General features: G+C 48.5%; 1 protein-coding gene across 2 annotated transcripts in view; it reads left to right on the top strand.

Annotated features, from left to right (window-relative positions):
• Positions 1–23,159, top strand: part of SNCB (synuclein beta) — a 46,749-nt gene that overhangs the window by 12,029 nt on the left and 11,561 nt on the right. For both annotated transcript variants that reach the window (XM_075600786.1, XM_075600785.1), the window contains 2 exons: positions 10,047–10,076; positions 16,638–16,756. In XM_075600786.1, the coding sequence (XP_075456901.1) occupies positions 10,047–10,076; positions 16,638–16,756 (149 nt within the window). The remainder of the gene's footprint in view (positions 1–10,046; positions 10,077–16,637; positions 16,757–23,159) is intronic.

Here is a 23,159-nt window from a genome sequence, read left to right as displayed (position 1 = left end):
CAATCTCTTTCCCTCCCTCCCCCCACTCTCTCGCTTCCCTTCCCCCTCTCTTGCTCTTCCCCTCCCCCCTCTCTCTTTCTTCCCCTCACCTTTTTCTCTGTCTTCCCATCATATCTTTCTCTCTCTTCCCCTCCCTCTTTCTATCTCTTCCTTTTCCCCCTCTCTCTTCCCCTTCCCCTCTCTCTCTTCCTCTCCCCTCTCTCTTCCCTTTCCCCCTCTCTCTCTTCCCCTCCCCCTCTCTCTTCCCACCCCCCTATCTCTCTTCCCCTCCCCCTCTCCCTCTCCTCCTCTCCCTCTTCCCCTCCTCCACTCTCTCTCCCCCTCCCCCACTTTCCTTTCATTTTTTCTTTCCCTCACTCTACCCCTGCTTTCTCTCTTCCCCCTCACAATTCCCCCTTTCACTCCTCTACCTCTCTTTCTCACTCACTCACTCACTCACTCTCCCCCAATCTCACTTAATGACCCCTGACACCCATACATCCCCCTCTCCCCCCTCCCTCCCCCAAGAATCGCCTCGTCGGCTGCGCTGGTCCAATGGTCGGAAGTTGGACTCGACTTCCAGTGCTGATGTGAAGTGAGGGGGGAGGAAAAATTGTAGTGAACTCTGGGACAGTTGTCCCAATTCTCCCTCCCTGTTAGCTAGGGAACACCGGTTGGAAATCACTGGACTAGATGCATTAAAGCTTGATATAGCTGTGTTACAGACCCTTGTCAGACAACAGACAGTTGTCACATAAAAAAAGTTACACTGTGTTTGCCAAGTTAGTGCGTGAATGAGGCGCTTCCACTTAAGTGACACCTCCTAAGGAGCCTGTGTAACCAGGGCCTCCGACAGGGGGGGAGAGCTGGGACAATTGTCCTGGGCCCCGAGGCTGCGGTGTGCCCGGCCGGCTGGTGCTGGAGTTGAGGCCAGGCCCCAGCGCTGCCAGCTACGTGTCTGGTTGCAGGGCCCCAGATTCTCCCACCCCCTGTAGCAGGCCTCTCTCCTCTGCTGTTGCGACCTCCTGTGTAGGCCCAGCCCCCGTGCCATAGTTCGGCTGCTGGACTGTGCGTCTTCGAAGTTACGGACACCTATAGAGGGGAGATGTGATGTGCAGGGAGAGGAGATGTGATGTGCAAGGGGGGGGGGGAAGGAGATGTGATGTGCGGGGTGGGGGGGGAGAGATGTGCAGGGGAGTATTATGTGTGTGATATGCAGGGGGAGGGCGAGGAGATGTGCAGGAAGGAGGAGATGTGATGTGCAGAGGGAGGGAGAGGAGACGTGATGTTCAGGGGGAGAGGAGATGTGGAGTGCAGGGGTGGAGAGAGGAGATGTGACTTGCAGGGGGGATTTGATGTGCGGGGGAGTATTATGTGTGTGATATGCAGGGGGAGGGCGAGGAGATGTTATATGCAGGGGAGAGGGGATGCGATGTGCAGGGTGGGGGGGAGAGGAGATGTGATGTGCAGGGGGAGGGCGAGGAGATGTTATATGAAGGGGAGAGGGGATGCGATGTGCAGGGTGGGGGGGGGAGAGGAGATGTGGTGTGCAGGGGAGAGGGGTTGCGATGTGCAGGGTGGGGGGGAGGTGATGTGATGTGCAGGGGGGAGAGGGGATGTGGTGTGCAGGGCGGGAGAGAGGAGATGTGATGTGATGGGGGAGAGGAGATGTGATGTGCAGGAGGAGAGGGGATGCGATGTGTAGGGGGGGAGAGGAGATGTGATGTGCAGGGGGGAGAGGAGATGTGATGTACAGGGGGGAGAGTGGATGTGATGTGCAGGTGGAGAGTGGATGTGAGGTGCAGGGGGGAGAGGAGAAGTACAGGGGGGGACAGGAGATGTGATGTGTATGGTGGGGGAGAGGAGATGTGATGTGTAGGGGGGAGAGGGGATATGATGTGCAGTGGGAGAGGGGATGTGATGTGCAGGGGGGAGAGGGGATGTGATGTGTATGGTGGGGGGAGAGGAGATGTGATGTGCAGGGGGGAGTGGGGATGTGATGTGTAGGGTGGGGGAGAGGGGATGTGATGTGCAGGGGGGAGAGGAGATGTGATGTGCGGGGGGGGGAGAGGGGATGCGATGTGTGGGGGGGAGGGGATGCCAAGTTGCCGGGGGGGAGAGGAGATGTGGTGTGCAGGGTGGGGGGGGAGATGTGATGTGCAGGGGTGAAAAGGGGATGTGGTGTGCTGGGGGGAGAGAGATGTGATGGGGGGAGAGGAGATGTGATGTGCAGGGGGGGAGGAGATGTGTGTAGTGGGAGAGCGGAGATGTGTGTATGGGGAGAGGAGATGTAATGTGCAGGGGGGAGAGGAGATGTGCAGGGGGGAGAGGAGATGTGCAGGGGGGAGAGGAGATGTGATGTGCAGGGGGAGAGGGGATGTGATGTGCAGGGGGGAGAGGAGATGTGGTGTGCAGGGGGAGAGGAGATGTGGTGTGCAAGGGGAGAGGAGATGTGGTGTGCAGGGGGAGAGGAGATGTGCAGGGGGGAGAGGAGATGTGATGTGCAGGGGGGAGAGGGGATGTGATGTGCAGGGGGAGAGGAGATGTGGTGTGCAGGGGAGAGGAGATGTGGTGTGCAAGGGGAGAGGAGATGTGGTGTGCAGGGGGAGAGGAGATGTGGTGTGCAGGGGGGAGGAGATGTGATGTGCAGGGGAGAGGAGATGTGGTGTACAGGGGGGAGTGAGGAGATGTGATGTGCAGGAGAAGATGGATGGTCAGGGAAGTATTATATGTGTGATGTGAGAGGGGATGTGATGTGCAGGGGGAGAGGGGAGAGGGGAGAGGGGATGTGATGTGCAGGGGGAGAGGAGATGTGATGTGCAGGGGGAGAGGAGATGTGATGTGCAGGGGGAGTGGAGATGTGATGTGCAGGGGGAGATGTGGTGTGCAGGGGGAGATGTGGTGTGCAGGGGGGAGGAGATATGCTGTGTAGGGGGAGAGGTGATGTGCTGTGCAGGTGGAGAGGAGATGTATTGTGCAGGGGGGAGGAGATGTGCTGTGCAGGGGGAGAGGTGATGTGCTGTGCAGGTGGAGAGGAGATGTATTGTGCAGGGGGGAGGAGATGTGCTGTGCAGGGGAGGAGAGGTGATGTGCTGTGCAGGTGGAGAGGAGATGTGGTGTGCAGGGGCGGAGAGGAGATGTGATATGCAGTGGGGAGACGAGATGTTGTGTGCAGTGGTGGAGAGAGGAGATGTGATGTGCAGGGGAAGATGGATGGTCAGGGAAGTATTATGTGTTATGTGCAGGGGGGGATGTGTGTGTTGTGCAGGGGGGTTTGATGTGCACGGTTGGGTGATGTGCGGGAGCGGGGATATTGTGTTGGATGTGGAGGAGGGGGCATTATGTGTGTGTGATCTGTTATGTATGTTGGGGAGAAAGAGGTGGGTGTGAAAGATAGAGTGGGGGTCTCGCAAGGCCGCCGACAATGAGGGTGGGTGGGGGAGTGGGAGAGAGAGGCGAGAGATGAGGGTGTGAGGATAGAGGCGGAGTCACGCAAGTCTGCCGACGCTGGGGGTGGGTGGGGTGTGTATATATTGTGGGGGTATTTTTTTTATTATGTATTGGGTGGGTGTATTTTTATTATGTATTGGGGGGTGGGTGTATTTTTAACATGTATTGGGGGGTGGGTGTATTTTTAACATGTATTGGGGGGTGCATTTTTATTATGTATTGGGGGGTGGGTGTATTTTTAACATGTATTGGGGGGTGCATTTTTATTATGTATTGGGGGTGGGTGTATTTTTATTATGTATTGGGGGGTGCATTTTTATTATGTATTGGGGTGGGTGTATTTTTAACATGTATTGGGGGGTGCATTTTTATTATGTATTGGGGGGTGCATTTTTATTATGTATTGGGGGTGGGTGTATTTTTATTATGTATTGGGGGGTGCATTTTTATTATGTATTGGGGGTGGGTGTATTTTTAACATGTATTGGGGGGTGCATTTTTATTATGTATTGGGGGTGGGTGTATTTTTAACATGTATTGGGGGGTGCATTTTTATTATGTATTGGGGGTGGGTGTATTTTTAACATATTGGGTATTTTTTTATTATGTATTCGCGGGTGTATTTTTATTATGTATTGGGGGGTCGGTGTGTTTTTATTATGTATTGGAGGTGTATTTTTAATATGTATTGGGGGTTGGGTGTATTGCTATTATGTATTGGGGGGTAGGTGTATTTTTATTATGTATTGGGGGTTGGGTGTATTGCTATTATGTATTGGGGGGTGGGTGTATTTTTTATTATGTATTGGGGGTGTATTTTTAATATGTATTGGGGGGTGTATTTTTAATATGTATTGGGGGTGGGTATATTTTTAATATGTGTAGCCAGGTCACCTGTGGCTACTATTCTGCCCTTGTACTGGCAGTAAGTCCTGGTACAATTAGGTTGCCAGTAGTTGATATGGGGTTTTCCCCCTTCGAGGAGCTGCATTTGAGTGACAGCGGGAGGCGGTGACATCAGGCCTGGGCATGACCAATCATGAGCCAGACCTGGTGCCCTCCTCCTGGCAGTACTTAAAGGCAGGAACGCCCTAAATTTGTAGGTTGTCCTTCCCCACTGAGGAAGCAGGTCGCACAGTCGAAAGGCTGAGATTGGACCTTCTTCAGTCCTCTTCCCTCCGGGGAAGAGTTTGTGTGGACCATACCTCTGCTTCTGCTAGAGAGGTGGGGAAGAGCTAGGACGGCTGTGGGTGCCCTTGGCCTGTAGTGACAGTCCAGGGACCATCATCCGGTGAATTGCTGAGAGTACTGCATCGGGCATAACCTGCCTTGTTCCTGTAACTGTACAGAAGAGTAATAAACCCGTTCCTGTTTGCATATACCTCCTGCCTGGTGTGTGACCTTACTGTGGCGAGAGGTAATAAGTTCTACCGTGGGAGATCACCTTCAGTTCCTGGAGCCTACGGCAGATGGAGGCGCTGCACTGCTAAAGATATATGTGGGGTATGAACCCCAGAAACCTGTTCCTGTGTCCCCACTACCATTGGCGGACGACTCAGCCCTCTTGTTACCAGCAGATATCATGCACCACACGACCAGTAATGGTAGAATCTCCCAGGGGGTGGGGGAAACACTGTTACATATGTATTGGGGGGTGGGTGTATTTTTAAATGTATTTGGGAGGTGGGTGTATTTTTATTATGTATTGGGGCGTGGGTGTAGTTTTTATAATGTATTGGGGGGTGCATTTTTATTATTATTGGGGGTGTATTTTTATTATGTATTGGGGAGCGTGGGTGTATTTTTATATGTATTGGGGAGGGGGTGTATTTTATATATGTAGCCCTGCTTCCTATTGAATGCAGGCCGCTACCCTGTGCTGTATCACCTGTAGGCTCACAGGGCCTAAGTCTCTGCCACGGAGAGCCTGGGGTACTCGCGCAATAATTATAAAGGAGTGCAGCGCCTCCACCTGCGACAGCTCCAGCCAGAGGGGGAGTGGATCTTCGCAGGATGTATACACGATAAATACCACCACACAGCAAGATACCTTAACCAGAACGACTTTACTTGCATGCAACACCATACACATATATATATATATATATGTCTCGGCGGCCCTCCCTAGCGGAGACACTATACTTAGCGCCACGGCGGATGCCTATTCTCCCGGATCCCCCCACCGGATGATCCCACCCCGTGTCCAATCCCGTTGGGATAAGTCCTCCCACCCTCAAGTGAGTCAGGTATATATGTATATGTGAGTGTGACTGCGCAGCCACTGTGTCCCGAATGAAATGATGGTACCGTTGGTGCACTTGTAGAAATACCTGCCGGGTTCTCTGGTACCCGGTACTGCTACAATCTTCACAAAGGCTCCACTGGATATAGATGTCGTCCTTCAACCCACGTGGCGGTCCGGGGCGATCCCACCCAGACACGCGGCGGCGGGCTAGTGGGGTCTGAGCCCAGACCTCCCACCAATTAGATCAGTCCGCTATCGATCTTGTGACCCTAACGGGAATCGGGAACCTCGCTATGGCAATCCCTAGCTCCGCTTGTCTCTACTGGGACTCAGGGCCTGACTGGGCCTGGGGGCAGACGGCCTACGCAGGGGCGGTTGGCCTCCCCTACTCCGAAGCTCCATCTCCTCTCCAGCCAGCTCTGAGCCAACGTGCGCGTAACTCCCTCCTTTTCCTCTCCCAAGCTCCCAGCCCTTTGGCTCAACTCTATCACGGGGTCTCCGCGGGGCTGCTGGGAATCGTCTCTCGCTACCTCCCTCCAATTAACGCTCTCCTCCTTCGCGGGCTTGCAAACACACGTCTGCGCAGGCGCAACCTCTATCTAGGTTAGGTCTATACAGATGCCAACCAGAACATGGCGTCTTGTATGACACGGAACCTCCGTATCGGAGTACCCGCTCTGCCGCGCACCCTCCCCCAACAACAAGGGTGAGAAAAGGGGTCCCGGCTACATCTATGTATTTGAAAGGGGTGTATTTTTATATGTATTGGGGGTGGGTGTATTTATATATGTATTAGGGGGGATTATACGTATGTATTTGAGTTAGTTTTTTGGTATGTATTTGGGGTGTGGGGGGGTTGTATGTGTAACAGTGTTTCCCTCACCCTCTGGGAGATCTGCCTATTACAGGGCGTGTAGTGCTGTTTACCTGCTGATTCACAGGATGCAGAGCGCTCCGCCGGTGGTATGGAGAAGACAGGACAGGCTTTTGCGGTGATGGTTAGTCCGAGAGGTGGTTCAGCGCCTCCATCTCGTGCATGCTCCAGGGATGCTGGAGACAATCCCTGCAGGAGAACCCTCTGACACTCCCCCTGATAGATTGTAGTCTCAGGCAGGAGTATATTTTATAAACAGGAACAGCTTTATTCTGCAATTCACGGGATACAGCATACAGGATCCAGTCCTTAACTGATTCATTCATCTTCCAAGCCTCAGCAGGGTCCCTGGACTCAACCCCAAGTGTCGGTTCTAACTCTTCCCCTACTCCCTGGTGGAGTAGGAGGTATAGTCCTCACTCGCACTCCCCTAAGTGAGGGGATGGAGGGTGGCCAGAGCCCTGCACACACTCTTCCATGGGACAGTCTCTCTCAGGGGAGAGACAACTGACTAAATTTACATGTGCAGCCCCTTAAGTAAACTGGGGGAGGGTCCAAGGTCTGAGCCCAGGATTGGGCAGAACACAGTTCTTGTTCTGCCCCCCGGTCACTCAAGGGAGCTGCTCACTGCTGGGGAAAACCCGGATTGGGCCTAACACTGCCTGCACTGATACCAGGACTTACATGTTAGGCAGGGCAGATTAGTAGCCAAACCAGACATGGCTACATATGTATTTAGGTGGGTGGATTTTTTTGGTATGTATTTTGTAGAGGGGGTTGAGTGAGTAATAGTTGGGAAATTAATGGAAAGTAGGGTGAGTGAGAGGGGATCAGGGAGTGAGTGAGAAAAAGATGGAGCAAGAGTGAGACGCAGGGGAGAGAAATACATGCGAGGCGAGAGGGGGGAGAGTTAGAGAATTACATGGAAAGAGGGGGGGGAAATAGAGGGGATTCATGAGGTGTGAAATGGGGGAGGGGCTCAACACGTGGGGGGCCCCGACATAACTCTAGTCCTGGGCCCCGGTAAATCTGTCTGTGACCCTGAATGCAATTTACTATATGCAAATATTATATTACCAATAAAATGTGTGTACACACATACACACACACACACACACACACACACACACACACACACACACACACACACACACAATTGCTGCATTTTATAGGTACAGGACGTAAAAAAACAGGTACAGTACTTATTAATAGGTACTGTTGGAGTGTATGACATTATAATTTGGTGTTATTAATGAGATAGGGTTGTGGATATACTTTTTAGGATTATTGCCATATTCATTAAGAATTATTTACTCATAAACTGGTAGTAATGTTCCTCACATTTGCATACATGAAAATTGTGTTAACTCTCATTAGTCAGCCCTAGAGATGCAATAACTCTTGGAAATCGGCGTTTATCAGCGCTATCAATGCAAGTGCGGAGGGGTGGGAGATGTCTCACTTTTCTACCATAGGGTTTTATAATAGACTTTGTTATAAATCTCTTTGGCAGGATTTGATTAAACCCCTTTGATGCCTGAGGCTACCAATGCATTGCAAAGCAATACCTTTCGGCACCAACCGATTAACATACAACATAAACACCCTACAAATAATACACAAAACGCATAACATCTTTATTGGCAAATATTAAGCCTTTAGTAGTCTAAGTCAGGGGAGCGCAAACTTTTTCTTCTGCCTCCCCCCCCCCCTCGTCTTCCTTGTCCTGCTCTCCTTGTCCCTCCTGGTATCCTGGTCACGTCATGTGACCCGTGGCATCATTTGACGCGTGTCACATCACATGGCACCGCGGTGTTGCCATGGTGATGCGTCACAGCCGGCTGAATCCCGGTAAGTGAAGTGTTGCAGGGGCCTCACGGGATCCCCGGCATTTAACTTAAATGCCGTGGGGAAGAGCGTGGGGCCTCTGCAACCGCTCAGGCACCCCCTCAGCCAAATCTCCTGCCCCCCAGTCTGCACACCCCATGTCTAAGTAATTGACTGTTATAGACAATGGATTGACTAGGAGTAGCTGGCCACTTAGGCTGCTAAGGGGTTAATATATTGATTTGTTCTACATTGTTTATATGTTGTATTTTTATCACCTATTCTAAATTGGCTAGTCTCATTTTGCCTATCGTAGTCTTTATATTCAGATGTAGCCGGCCTTACCGTTCGTGTGGCCGCGGGTGATATGGCGAAATGCGGAGGTGACGGAGGAGATGGCTGCCGCACCGGTGCTGCGCGCGGGGGGGTCTATTCTTTTCAATCGGACCTCCCGCAGCGTTAAGCCTTCCGGCCCGCATGCGGTGCGGCCACGCGAACGGTATGTCCGGCTACATCTGTGATACACAAAAGAGAACCAAGTCCCTGGCGCAAAAGGGATAATAGTATACCCGTCCCAATGTGCGACTCAGAACCAGCTACAAATAGTAAATGTAGGTCCCAATGGGTCACTTCAAATGGTGGCAATTCTGTGGGGAACAAACAAGAACAGACTGTTGCGCAGTATTTCTCACAACAAGGACCGCGGCACTGTCCGATGCCTACTTACAGCAGGCAGAAGAATCAACGGCAATGGGCAGATGCTGTTTTCTTTGGACCAATGGAATGGCTGGATCTGTAAATCCCACGTAGTCTCCAACACATGTTTTACCCATAAATGAATGAGATAAACATAGCGTGGTAGAGTGGGGACAATTTCTTAAAAGTGCAAGACCAAAAAGGAAACACTTGCAATGTGTCCGGTCCCGCCGCGTAATACAATGTTGCCGTCCGCAGCTTGAGTTCCTGGAGCCCGGCATCGGGGGAGGAGTCCCCAGCTGCTGGACACCGTGCTCCAGGAACTCAGGTTGCGGACAGCAACATTGTATTACTCGTAGGGTTAAAAAAAAAATCAGGACCCCTTCGCCAAAAGGCCCAGGGGTTCGCGGTGCAAAGTCCTTAACGTCAGGCTCCATACCAATTTATTCATCAAAGTGCAGAACTACGGCCATATCAGCTGCGTTAACTCAAGCTCCATCATGGTCCACTCAGCCAGCCACAAGGCTTTTGGGTCCCCCCAGTGTGAGGGTGGTTACTGGCTTTGCAATCTGAAGGTGGTAGTGGCTACAACCAGACAATACGTTATGGTGAGTAAAAAAAGGGAAGGGGTACGGTGGAGTGTTTTTGCACTGTGGGTACATTTACTGGCTATGCGCTTCTTTAACCCACGCTGTGCTGAAAAGCTGTGTAATCCGGCAGGAATAAGCTTATAGGGCTCAATGTTAAAAGGGATAAGAAGCAAAAGGTGACACTGTGTGCTCGTTTGCATGCAATTTCCCAGAATCCCTGGCTGCAGTGGAAGCACGGTATGCTAAGAGATAATGGGGAAAAGCAGGGCTGCAGACCTGTCTGAGACGTGAATGTTCTCACACGTGGTGTTTTTATTTGCTGTACGGTGGAGGGTTTTTGTCACTTTCTTTATTCGCTATAACTTACTTTGTCTCTCTTTCTCAGGAAATAAAACCCGGGATGGAGTGTCTTCAGGTCAGTGTCAACTGCACTTTACTTCAAAGCTCTGCCCCCACTGCTGCTGTGGAGGCCCCGCTAATCTGTGTGACACAGCACCTCAGGCGGTCAGGGAACGGAAGCCAGCTCTGATCATAATAGGATCAAAAGCTAATGGGTGACTGATATCTCCCAGACTGAGCTAATGCAATTAATAGAAGTAGCTATTGCTCATCTTGTGCATGTTTATATATAAACATGAAAACTTGCGCAGGAGATGGGTATATTTACAGATTTTTTTACAGTAGGACTGGTAATACATTCTCTCTGACAAAACACTTATGTTTACTGTGTACATATATCTCGCATAAACATTTGGAGGATTATTTATCAATGTCAGGGAAGGTGCAGATGCTCAAAAAATCATTCTTTGTGTCTGCAGGCTATGTGTGTATCAAAATTGTGTTAGATTAAAGAGAATTTCAGCCCTGGCCACACTCACTTTGTTAGCACAGCTAAGAAATGCCTTCTTCTCAGCCGAGAACATTGCAGCTTCGGGATCACTGTTGGTATTCTTAATTATTTAGATGTGATCCCCTTGCTATCATTTTCTAGTCCTTCTGTGGAACTTGTCTGTGTTCTTTTAAGATTTGGCCTTTCTAACGCAAAGTGGCAGAGAAGGTGTTATATGACGGAGTGCTTTCAATTGATTGAACATTCAGAATATGTTCCTAATCAAGACCAGGGCTTTATTTATTTAGCCAACGTGTACAGTGCTTAATTACGGTTCAGCACGGGTGGGACACTGAGTAATTACCACCCCTTCTGCTGCCCCTATTGTCTGAAGGTTCCATTCGGCCACACAGTGGGAGCAGGTGAGACAGAGGGGAACTCTATACAGTATATAGAAGATTCCACTCAGACAATCGTCTGAAGAAAAGCAACTGAAGCCATAAGAAACTCAGAAATAAACAGAAAATCACTGTCAGTGACTGTTATATACTGTAAATTGTATATGTGATGGGTGCCTGTAGGAGGCCGCTCACAGAGGTATGCAAGGGAGACTGGTAATGGTGAAATGAAATAAGGATTTTATTGCGCCTGTTTCCTTAACATCAGGAAACCATCCAAACAAGGGGTAAACAAAGCTTCTATTCACTTGGGAGTATTTCTAGTGAAAACTATGCAGTCCACAGCTCCCTTTAGATAAGCATGTCTCCCAGCCCCCAAACATATATCATGAAATGAGCAGATATAAAAAGTCTTATAAAGGAAAGTCTTATCTGTTCCTTGTAGTTAGAGGGAAAGTCTTCTCTGTTCCTGGGTTGTTGCCTTTTCCTCAGGCGATATCAGGATTCAGAAGTGTTTCCCCCTGTGTCTTGCAAGCAGCCTCTTCTGGTAGACTCAAGACATCTGTCCCCATGTCAGTCTCACAAGTTGTGAGAGTCGGGAACAATCTCCCTTTCTGTTTCAAGGGCAGGCTTTTCTAAGCAACCTAATCAGACAGGTGGTGTTTGTTAATTGACTACCAGCAGTTAACCACCACACTGCTGGATTAGAGGCATATTTCCTGAACATGGATAACTCCCCTGTTACAGTGCCCATGGACTTTTATTTATCCTCAGTGTCCATAATTCAGGAAGTTATCCTTATTTGCTGAAAATGTGTGAAAGTAAACCCCTAAGAGATATTTTTTTCTGGGAAATATTGAATCCTATATTACTGTACATATAATTAACACACAGATATATGTGGAAATAAGACAATGAACATCTCCCTCCTTTCCCTTGATTCTTTTGTTCCCAGTTGTTACAGCTGCATTTTTAAATTCTTTTGTCCATTGCCTGTCATCCACCATTTACATCCTTGCACCTCTAGTTTATGTTCTTGACACTTCTGTGCCCCCTCTCTGTTGGTGTCTGTCATCCTTATTTTACTTTTGAAAGGCCTGTCCAGTTCTCCTTTTCTCTCTCATTCCCCAATTCTTTGGTTCAGAGAATTCCAGTGACTTTCCTGTGTATTTTTCCTGAACAGGGATAACTCCCCTGTTACATACCTCCCCTGTATGTGGGAAGCTCAGGCTTGCCACGGCCAAAGCCCATCCTTCCACTCTCATTCTAGATATCTCTGTGACTTGAATGAGAGTGGATGGAGGAAGAGAACCCTCAGTCCCGCTGGGATCGGAGCCCTTTCTCCAGTTCATTTGTGTCTCCCCCCGAAGGTGCTTGAGATCAGCATTCAGTCGCACGAGGAGGATTTTTTCTAAGTATAGTCTTTTTGCTACGTGCGCGGTCATGAGATTTCCCTCGCGTCGGGTGCTCGTTTTATTGCCGGTAGACTGTATGGCAGCAGTTGCAGAGTGTTTAAAAACAGCCCTTTGAGTTTTCCGCTCTTGAAGCTGTCTCTCTGCTCTTTTTCCACTTAATGGAGTTGCTAGTTCAGCCTCTTTGGGATTAAGTTGCAAATCCATATCCACTTCCAGGGAATGTCCCATCTTTTCAGCTTCATCAGCTAAGGATTCTTCTGGTTTTGATTCAGTACCTTCTTTTGTTGCCTGTTGAGTGGCTGAAGGTTTTGCTAGTGCTCGTTTAGGTGGTTCAAATTTTGCAACCTTGTTTTTCAGATGAGCGGTATTCCCAGCTCTCACTGCACCCTTGTCTTCATGGGATTTTGTGGCTGTGGGATACTGACGCTTAGTCAGGGTCAATACTTGTCCTTGTAGAACTGTAATCTCATCCGTGAGAGATCCCTGTTTTTTGAGTGCGTCTTGCAAGTCTCTTCTCAGGGAATTTATCTGTACACTGTTTTTTCTGAGCTTGCTTCCACATTTTCACTGCATTGTGAAGCACTATGAACTTCTTTGCTTGGGCCACAGTTACTTGTTTCAGTTTCTGGAGCTTCTTGTGCTCCCTTTTGTGCCGAGTCACCTGGGTTCTAAGCTTGGCCTTTAGCGATACTTTGGTGATGCTCAGGGTAGCCTTCAGTTTCTCATGCTGCTTTGCGGGGACATACTGGGTAATCAGATGTTCCTGCAGCACTTGTATTTCTTTAACAGCCTGCAGATTGTCTTCCTGCAGAGTTCGCTGCTTCTCCTCGGACATCTGGAGGTGCGTACGCAGACCTTGCAGTTGGTTCTGCAGTCGGTGCTCTGCTTCAAACTTCTCACCTTCCAACAGTCTATTTATTTCCTTAAGCTCGTGCAGCTTTTCATTCTTTTCCTTGACTTCGTCTGTCAAATGAAAATTTTCTTCTTCCAGGTTTAAGTTTTCTCTTTTTAATCTTAAATGTTCTCCTTTTTCAGTCTCTGTACTATTCAGGGCCTCCTTGCAGTCCTCCTTCCATTTACGCACATCTGCTTTGAGAATGACAGTCTCCTGGCGTGAGACTTCCTTCTCTAGGTTGAGGGTCTGAAGCTCCTTCTGAAAGACTTTGAGAACTGTATTAAGATTGACAATCGTTTCTTTAGAAATGTCCAGCTCCTCAGTGAGACTGTGTAGTTCCTTTCTGGAAACTTCCAGGTCTGTGCGGCAGCTGTTGGTCTCATGATGTGAGGCATCCAGTGCTCTGAGGACTGTCTGAACCTCTTTATGAGATACGTCCACCTCTGTCCGGACATTGTTGACCTCCTGTTGTGAGGCATTCAGCTCTATGCAAAGAGTGTGAACCTCTTGCTGAAAGACTGTCATCTGCTTTAGTGCCTCCTCATATTTCCGCTTCAGCTTAGTGATCATTTTATCAGATTGGCTTTGCTTTTAATTCATGGGGGAAATAGTAGCGTTTGCAGTATCTAGCTCAGTCTTGAGATCGTCCAACTCTATTCCAGATTCAGAGTACATTGTGAGCACCGTCTTCTGTAACTCAGCATTATCTTCCCTCTCAAGTTTCAATTGTTCCCGGAGTAGATCACAGTCACACCTGGCAATTTTTAGGGCGTCTTCAGGGCTGGTCAAGGGATCATCACTCACTGGTTCCGGCTCCGCTTCCCTGGCATGATTGGTTGAGGGTTCCTCACTGTTGGCACCGGACAGACACTTCTTTGGGGTACACGACTTCTGCCTTGGGCCCTCTGGATATTCGGTTATCCGCGGGACGAATTCTCCATTTTCTCTAGGCTGCAGGGCATCTCGGTCCCCCTTATTCTCCACAGGATCTGCGGACGTGTCTGTTCTTTCCACGGTAAGTGAAGAACCGCTTTTCTTTTTTCGCCTTTTTGTTTTGGATGACACCGTCCTTTCAGGGATACTGAGGTCTCCATCTTCATTTGAAATTTTAGCAGCGTCACTGGATCCACCCGGCTTTTCTTGCAACTGTAATAGCTGACGAAAATATTCAGTGATCCACTGCTCCCGCTCTTTCTCCTGCTGACCATATTCGTCATCATAGGGAGCGGTCTTTTCGGTTCGTGCCGAGTTCAGGCACCCCCACCATTCTTTGGGTGTTTTGTGGGTGTGACTCAGTTTGGGTTCCCCGTAAGAGATGTCTTCCTCTTTATTGGACTGGAAGGGCCACTCTTCCGTGGGGTAGGGTTCATTACAGGAACGCTGCATCTTGTCCTCCATTTTGAGGCTATCAGGTGTAATTTTCTTCCTGACCTCAGGAGGCGCTATTGCAGCTATTGACACTGTATTTGCTAGAACCCCCAATTGTGGTAGTCCTACAGGTGGGCATATTTTGCTTGTAGAGGTCTTAGCTCTCACAGGCATCTCTGTAGACTTTTCCTTTCTTGGGTAAGTTTTACAATATCAGCAGTGCTGTGCACGCATTTTCTCTCATCAGGTATACAGGATGTGCAGTTGCTAGGTAAAAACGTCTATTTGCTTTACACCATTTACTTGCTAGGTGTAATCTCTCATTAGGTATGCTGGATGTGCAGTTGCTAGGTAAAAACTTCTGTTGTCTTTACACCATTTACTTGCTAGGTGCAATCTCTCTGCTTCAGCCAAATAATGCAGTTTTCTGCTTGAGTCCAGTCTCAACTTTGGGTATTATGACATTCACTCTTCATACTTTGGGATACCTTTTACACAGCTCAGCAATTCCTTTTTTCTAGTAGGCAATTTTACCCTCAGCACTTGTTTACTGAAAATTCCCCTGCTTCAGCACAGTCTTGCATCAATTTTCACACTTTTCTGCATATACTCCATTCACAACTGGTAGTCCTATGCGGTGTGGCAGCCTCTACTTGCAGAATCAGTACCGCTCGTATGTCACCATCTGTATTCACTGCTTCAGCGAAACATTTGAAAACAACAAACGCCTAACCCTTTTAAGGGCTAACTCACTTCTTGAACCCTGACTATGGCTGGAAGGCAAACCCCCTATTTCAATGACCATATTACACTTTATTGTGATGGGCAAATAAGGTTTACCTGCTTCAGCAGTCTCTCTCTCTCTCCTCTTGGGATTGGGGAAATTAGTCCATCTGTGTTTTTGTAAGTTTCAGTGCAGTGTAGATTTCCTGCCTGGGTGTGTATCACTTTAACTCTGTCTCTGCTGCATGAGATCTTTGGTCAGGCTGTTTGTGTGCAAAAAAGCACAAAAAAAATTCACAGGCACTCTCCGGGACCCTTCTAACTTCAAGGACCACCTCTCGTCCCACTTCTGACGACCATATGTAGGCGGACGCTCACAGAGGTATGCAAGGGAGACTAGTTATGATGAAATTAAATATGGCTTTTATTGCGCCTGTTTCCTTAACATCAGGAAACCATCCAAACAAGGGGTAAACAAAACTTCTATTCACTTGGGAGTATTTCTAGTGAAAATTATGCAGTCCACAACTCCCTTTAGATAAGCATGTCTCCCAGCCCCCAAACATATATCATGAAATGAGCAGATATAAAAAGTCTTATAAAGGAAAGTCTTATCTGTTCCTTGTAGTTAGAGGGAAAGTCTTCTCTTTTCCTCAGGCGATATAAGGATTCAGGTTCAGAAATGTTTCCCCCTGTGTCTTGCAAGCAGCCTCTTCTGGTAGACTCAAGACGTCTGTCCCCATGTCAGTCTCACAAGTTGTGAGAGTCGGGAACAATCTCCCTTTCTGTTTCAAGGGCAGGCTTTTCTAAGCAACCTAATCAGACAGGTGGTGTTTGTTAATTGACTACCAGCAGTTAACCACCACACTGCTGGATTAGAGGCATATTTCCTGAACAGGGATAACTCCCCTGTTACAGTGCCCATGGACTTTTATTTATCCTCAGTGTCCATAATTCAGGAAGTTATCCTTATTTGCTGAAAATGTGTGAAAGTAAACCCCCAAGAGATATTTTTTTCTGGGAAATATTGAATCCTATATTACTGTACATATAATTAACACACAGATATATGTGGAAATAAGACAATGAACATCTCCCTCCTTTCCCTTGATTCTTTTGTTCCCAGTTGTTACAGCTGCATTTTTAAATTCTTTTGTCCATTGCCTGTCATCCACCATTTACATCCTTGCACCTCTAGTTTATGTTCTTGACACTTCTGTGCCCCCTCTCTGTTGGTGTCTGTCATCCTTATTTTACTTTTGAAAGGCCTGTCCAGTTCTCCTTTTCTCTCTCATTCCCCAATTCTTTGGGTCAGAGAATTCCAGTGACTTTCCTGTGTATTTTTCAGTGGCCGAGAAGACCAAAGAGCAGGCGTCTCAGCTCGGGGGGGCGGTCATGTCTGGCGCCGGAAACATTGCCGCAGCTACCGGTCTGGTGAAGAAAGATGACTTCCCCACAGACCTAAAGGTGAGAAAGTTTGTACCAGTCGTGGCCAACTCCAGTGCTCAAGAGCTACCAACAGGTCAGGTTTTCAGGATATTGCCGCTTCGGCACAAGTGGCACAGTCGAAGAAGCAGGGATATCCTGAAAACCTGACCTCTTGGTAGCTCTTGAAGACTGGAGTTGGCTACCCCTGCATTACAGGTTGGTGCATGGTCACTGTGCAAAGTAGTCCTGAACAGTCAAGTTCAGCAGTGGCCAGCACTGGAGCTTCAGAGAAATTAGGGTGATTAAATCAGTATTTGCCGACCGATCGTGTGCATGCACGATCAGAGCTTGCCGGCCGCGCATGCGTGGCTGGCAAGTGGCGATTGCGAACGTGTGGCCAGCCAGTGCCGATCGCGCATGCGTGGCCGGCACCGATAGAAAGCGGGGACAGTGGCCCAAAAAGTTGTGACAGAGCCCTAAAAACCTTGACTGTCCCGGCTAAATCGCGATGTCCGGTCACCCTAAGCTTATAGCAATGCATTATAACCATTGGGGCTGGTTTATATAAACTGTAAATGGACCGGGCAATCTCCCTTTAAATACTATGTTATATTATTGTGAGTATCACTTCGGAAGACGTATGAGAGGGCCAGTTAAAGCAGCAACCCCCCACAAAAATGAAATTATGTTATAAGAGTATACTGTAGTTCATATTGTGCTATTTCTTGCGCTTAATTTTTTTCAAGTTTATGTTTTGCCTAGTTTCACCTGTTTAAAATTTCGTTGACAACTGCTGTTACCATGGCAACTACTGTTGCCTTAATATGGGTGAATGGCAACAGCCATTTTAATTTTCCTCTGAGGCAAATTGTCAGAAACGGATATCTTAGGAAAGCAACTGCAGCATTTTTAAATGGGTAGTATTAGTAAATACAGCAGCAAAGGGACTTCCACCTGGTAAACAGAAAGAACATGTTCAATTGTTATTGTTAATGAAAGGGATTGCTGTCTTAACCCCTTCATTCCCAGATGGGCAAGCAATGCATTGCAAATTAATGAATTAGTGAAGTAGGGAAAAAAACCGAGAGAGAACAGGAGAAAATGTGCCGGACATAACAGACCATGCACCGCCTGCTTGTGCACAGTGAGGAAGTGATCTTGGAATGCACACAGCTCTGAGAGACAATAAGGGAACTGCTTCCAGCTTAGCTTATAAATAGCAACAGCTGAGAAAATGAGGCCACAGCTTATGCTGCCAGGATGAAAACAAGCATCGGCGGCGGAAGGTAGCATGCAGTGCGAGGGAGCAGTAGGAGGGAATGAGCGAAGCGCTCGCCCCCTTACCCCAGGTCCCCTTTTGATCCAGTAAATCCTTCTGTTCATGTGACCCACAGACAGATCTGAGTGGCCCTCTCCCCTGCACGAGCAGATTACACTCAGAACAGGGGCTCAGTCTGTGGTTTTACACAGCTTAAGACAGAGTGATTTGTTTTCCTTTGCATGTGAGGCTGTGGTGTATTGTCTGCAACCTACTGCAGAGGTGTAGAACAGAATGCAGTCATTAGCAGCAGTGTAGCACTTGTAGAGGTTAGTCCACCAATATTTTTTATTATATAAAGCTGACAGTGTATGCAGCACTGTATGTAGAATTTTGCAGACACAAGTACATTCATCGCAAAGCTAAGAGTCTAACTTTGATGCCTGAGGCACAGGGGGATAAAGTGACTTTCCCATAGTCACAGGGAGAGCCGACACTGGGTTTGAACTTGATGACTCGCCTCACTACTGCAGAATAATATAATTAGGGCTACGCGCCGGTTTCTTGTCAGTATGTTTTTTCTTGCTCTTTGTGACGAAAGAAATGGTCAGGAAGCCATATAGTAAAGGTCAAGCCCAGCTTGCAGCCCCTGACTGTCAGATGGCTATCCCTCTGTAAGGGTTAAATGCCCTTATCCTGTTTTAAGGATAAAGACATTACTCACGTTAAACTGTACTTAGTATGTTGAGTACATTACCTATTGTGTTTATATGTTAAATACATGAACTTGTCTGGGGCATGGTTGGGTTTATGGAGGAGGTTCACCACCTGCTGAGATGACTCGCACTCCAATCTTGGGGTGAGTCTCTGTGACTGGAAGCCCTGTTGGATTATACCAAGAGACTGCAGAGAGGTTTCGGTGACCTGGAACTTTGTGGACTATTTTGAGGCAACATGTTTCGGCTGTTGGAGGTCCTCACCACAGCCTTCTTTGTTCTGGAAAAAATTGTCAGAAGGCGACTAAATTATTAAATTGGCTTTTTTCATCAACTTGCGTTTGGTAGTTTGAATTCGCAGTGCACCGCCTTTCGACCATTTTTTCTGCATTAGTTACCTTGGCTGGAGCACGCTTACACCACGGACGGACTCACAGCTGTTTTCTTTCCTGTCGGCACCTTATTCATGAGGTTCTACACGGTGCACAGGTTTAGAGTCTCTGCGTGACACCAGGTATAGTGGGGTTGTGGGACTGCAGGGAGGATTGGTGTTTACTGGGCTTCACACCTCACAAGAGCACTTCAGTTTCCCTCCTTCATTCATTACCCCTCCCCTCCTTCATTACCCCTCCCCCAGCCTGTATGCATGTCCACACCAACATATGGGACTTGGTTATTGCTTCAAATATACAGCTCTTCTGTCCTACCTTATTCAATTGACTTTTCAAGGATCTAATTGTTCCAGCAGTACTTGAGCACTAGTTTGGGGTTCATATCCTATTTATCTTATTCTCTGTTCCGGAGACACCACAATCTGAATTACCTATGTACCCAAGATAAGCCAGTGGTACGTTTTCCCTTTTATTTTTTATCGGTTGTATGTTTGTGTTATTGTTACCCTTTCCAATAAATTTCTTAGTTTATTAGCCCTTATTTTTTGTACCTAGGATCCTTGAGTGTGCCATCTTCATGCTTTCCGTGACAGACGGGTGATAAATAAAGACTGGTTATAGCAGAGGGATTGCTAGGCCCAGTGCTGGAATTCTTGTGGGTCTCCCAGCACTGAAAAGGTCTTGGCTATAGACTTCGGTACACAAGGTCATAGTAACATAACCCCTCAGCAATTAATCCCTTTCCCCTGTTTCAGTTAGCCAGTGAGGTAGTGATCTAAGCACAGTGGTTGGGCGCTATAGAAGCTGTACCAAGGACGAGCATGGTGGCTCAGTGCCAAGATGTGGGGCTACCATACAAGGGACTGTCCAAGGGGGACCTCCTTAAAGAGCTCCAAAGGCACGACCCTCCAGGTACAAGAGTTGTGCCAACAAGAAGCAATCAGGTCTGATAACGGGGCCAGTGATTGGTCCACTCCAGAGACTGTTGACTGATTTGGGCCCCAACCCCACACCCGAGGAGAAGGTGGCAGCAATACACATTCTGGGACAGAGGGAGAGAGATGCTGTGACTAACGACTGGCTCCCACTACGTAGTCCAGCTCAGGAGAGTCGTGACTCAGTGACCAGTTCAGTCCTGTGGATGAGCTACAATAGCTTCCTGAAATTTTATGAGGCCCAGAAGGTCAAGGATGGCTAACTCAGATCTTTTGAGAAGATCTGCCACTTCCATCAATTGTCGAGATGGACTGGATCGAGTTTTTGTCCCCCCAGCTGAGTGGAAAGGCTGCTGAGGCATACCAGGGAGTCAAAGAAATAAAAAGAAAACTGCGCACAAATTGTAAAATCAACTTAGGTGAATGTGACAGTGCTTATATATAATACCTCATATATAACTCAGTGGTTAAACCATATATGTGCACCAAAGAAAAAATACTTTTTAACCTTTTAAGTGATGGGGAGATGGTCTGCTGCTCGTCAGTAATGGTGGCTCAACACCATAAAGATCGCATGTGAAGAAAAAAAGACAGCGCACGACCTCTCGTAGTGTAAAATAGTACAGATATAATTATAAATATTAAAGTGGTATAATATGCACGTACCGCAAGGACAAATCAGTAAGACAGGGCATGTTCAGGGTACATGTTACCGCTCAGATGATGGATCAAATACGTCTGGTTAGCGTCAGCTAATCCTACGGTTCTCCTGCTCCAGTCACTACAAAAGGTTCTTTAAACAGGCTGAACAGGGCTCCGGCGTGGACACTCAATCCAGGAACACGTCTGCTTGCTTGAAGATTCACAAGCGTACTGTCCCTTTAAGGCGGCAAACTCTGTACCATTACAGCAAATGAATCAATGCCACCCCAATAAACTGCCGGCTCTGGGGGAGTCCCACAGTGTGAGCTCTGACTCCACGGCGCCACTTGCAGCACACTGACGTCACAGGGTTTTGCCGTGAACCACGACCAACCCGCGCTGGCTCAGTTCCAAAGCTGAAGCTTAACCGGACAAGTCACAGTAGTAAGCTGGGGGATAATACTTGCCAATAAACTGTTTGTTTACACTTCTACGCGTTTCGTTAGTCCTGATGAAGTTAGTTTGACTAACGAAACGCGTAGAAGTGTAAACGAACAGTTTATTCGCAAGTATTATCCCAGATTTGAACCAGATTCCCCTGCTTCAAACTCAGTGTGATTGTTGTGAGTAAAGGCAGTCAGTGTCTTTACTCACTTAGCCACTGTATCAGCCCTTGAGGAGGGAGACTATGAAGTGGTGAAGCGGATACTGTTCGCCAGAAATGCAATCCCACCCGAGTCCTACCACCTACATTTCTGGTCCCTACAACAAGGTTCCCAGGACACGCACATAGAGTTGGTGTCTCAGCTCTTGCATTATACAGTAGGAGGCGAAGGATTGCCTGCAGCCAGGCAACCACCATGGGGGAAGTCCAGAATCTTTTCCTGAGGGAGCAATTCCTGCAGCGATGCCCCCCAGAGGTGAGAGAGTGGGTCATGGACCGCAAGCCTGCAACTGCCCCACAAGACACAGAGATGATGGATGATTATGTGGTGCCCCCTCCCCCCACCCCCACACACATATTCAGAAGAGGAACCTGCCGATTGACCCAAACCTAGGGACAGGAGGTATAGTAGCTGACCAGGAGAGCAAACCTGATCGTAGCCAACCTCCTGATTCAACCTCAGCTCCCCAAGCCATCTCACAGAGTCCTGACACGAACATGTGATACCAATGTGGGCGGTTGTGACACGTGAGCAGACTGCCCGGAGACAACCCAATCAGCAACCCCGGGCCACGGGCCACTAACCTGAGCCCTGTTGCTTGTGTGGGAATGCTGCCTGTAGCTGCATGGTGAGATGCAGTAGCAAGCAACCAACCCTCCGGAGGAGATCGAGACAGTGCACCACATTCCAGAGAGTGATGCAGCAGAGCATCTCATAACTACGGTGGGCATGTTGGTGGAGATAATTGCCTGATCCGTATCCGACCAGTGACCATGGGCACTACGCCGGTGGTGAGTTTGCTCGATACCAGGGCAACTCTGACCCTGGTGCAACCCGAGTTGATTTTCCAGAAGAACATTATCCCCAGCCGACATATGGATGTCCTCATGGCCAGTTAGGTGGAAGACATGGATGGACTCCCCAACACTGTTTTGTTAGGCAATCACCTGGGGGGATGGAGTGTGATTATGCTCCTGCAGTCATCTGAAGCCAAACTCGGGCTCCTGCCAGCCAGGAGGCTACAGCTTACCCGCTGCTTGTTAACTAAGACGTTTCCTGCTCATAGCCAGATCGCAGGCCAGACATATTTATGGAGACTGGTGAGGAAAGACGAGGGGATCCTGACATTACTGATATCCTAAGCCTTATCTGTGTGACCTGGATGAGGGCACTAAGCAAAGCTGCACACTCCAGAAGACTCAGCAGTCTGACCCAAGCTTGGAAGGGATGCGGTAGCATGCCACCGATCCTGCCACCGAGTGAGGGACAGAGTGTCTTCTCTGGAGTTGAGGTCTGCTGTACAAGGAGAGAGAGCCCAGTGGCCTTGACCGACTGTGGAGGGGAACTTGACAGTTTGTATTCACTGATAAGTACCCTATGCCACGCAAGGACGAGCTGCTGAATGAGCTTGCGGGTGCCAGTTACCCTGAGGCCACAGCACTCTCATGTATTGGGGAGTAGAGGGTAGCATATGCCCTAATAAATGTGTTCGCCATGTGTGGTGCTTCTTGGGATGACTACCTGAGACGTTTGGCTGCTGTACTGGGTAGGATCCCGAAGGCTGGGCTGACCCTCCAACCCACAAAGGGCCAGATTGGCATGGCCGAGGTCCAGCTCAGCACGGCAGTTAAGACCCTGTTGGACTTGACCAGAAAGCGGCTCCCCCGCAATGTGATCTGGCTGACAGATTACCCTACCAGGATGACATGGGGCAGGCTAAACAGGACTATGTGTCCAGCCCATCGGAACCAGTAACAGGGCTCCCATCTTGAGGAAGGTGTGATGAAAGAGGCGGTCAGACTGCCATATAATAAATGTCAAGCCCAGTCTGCTG

This window comes from Ascaphus truei, chromosome 5 (genome assembly GCF_040206685.1).
Source record: "Ascaphus truei isolate aAscTru1 chromosome 5, aAscTru1.hap1, whole genome shotgun sequence".
NCBI classification, from domain to species: Eukaryota; Metazoa; Chordata; class Amphibia; order Anura; family Ascaphidae; genus Ascaphus; species Ascaphus truei.
Note: the sequence above shows the minus strand (reverse complement) of the source record. Positions and strands in the feature narration are given on the sequence as shown.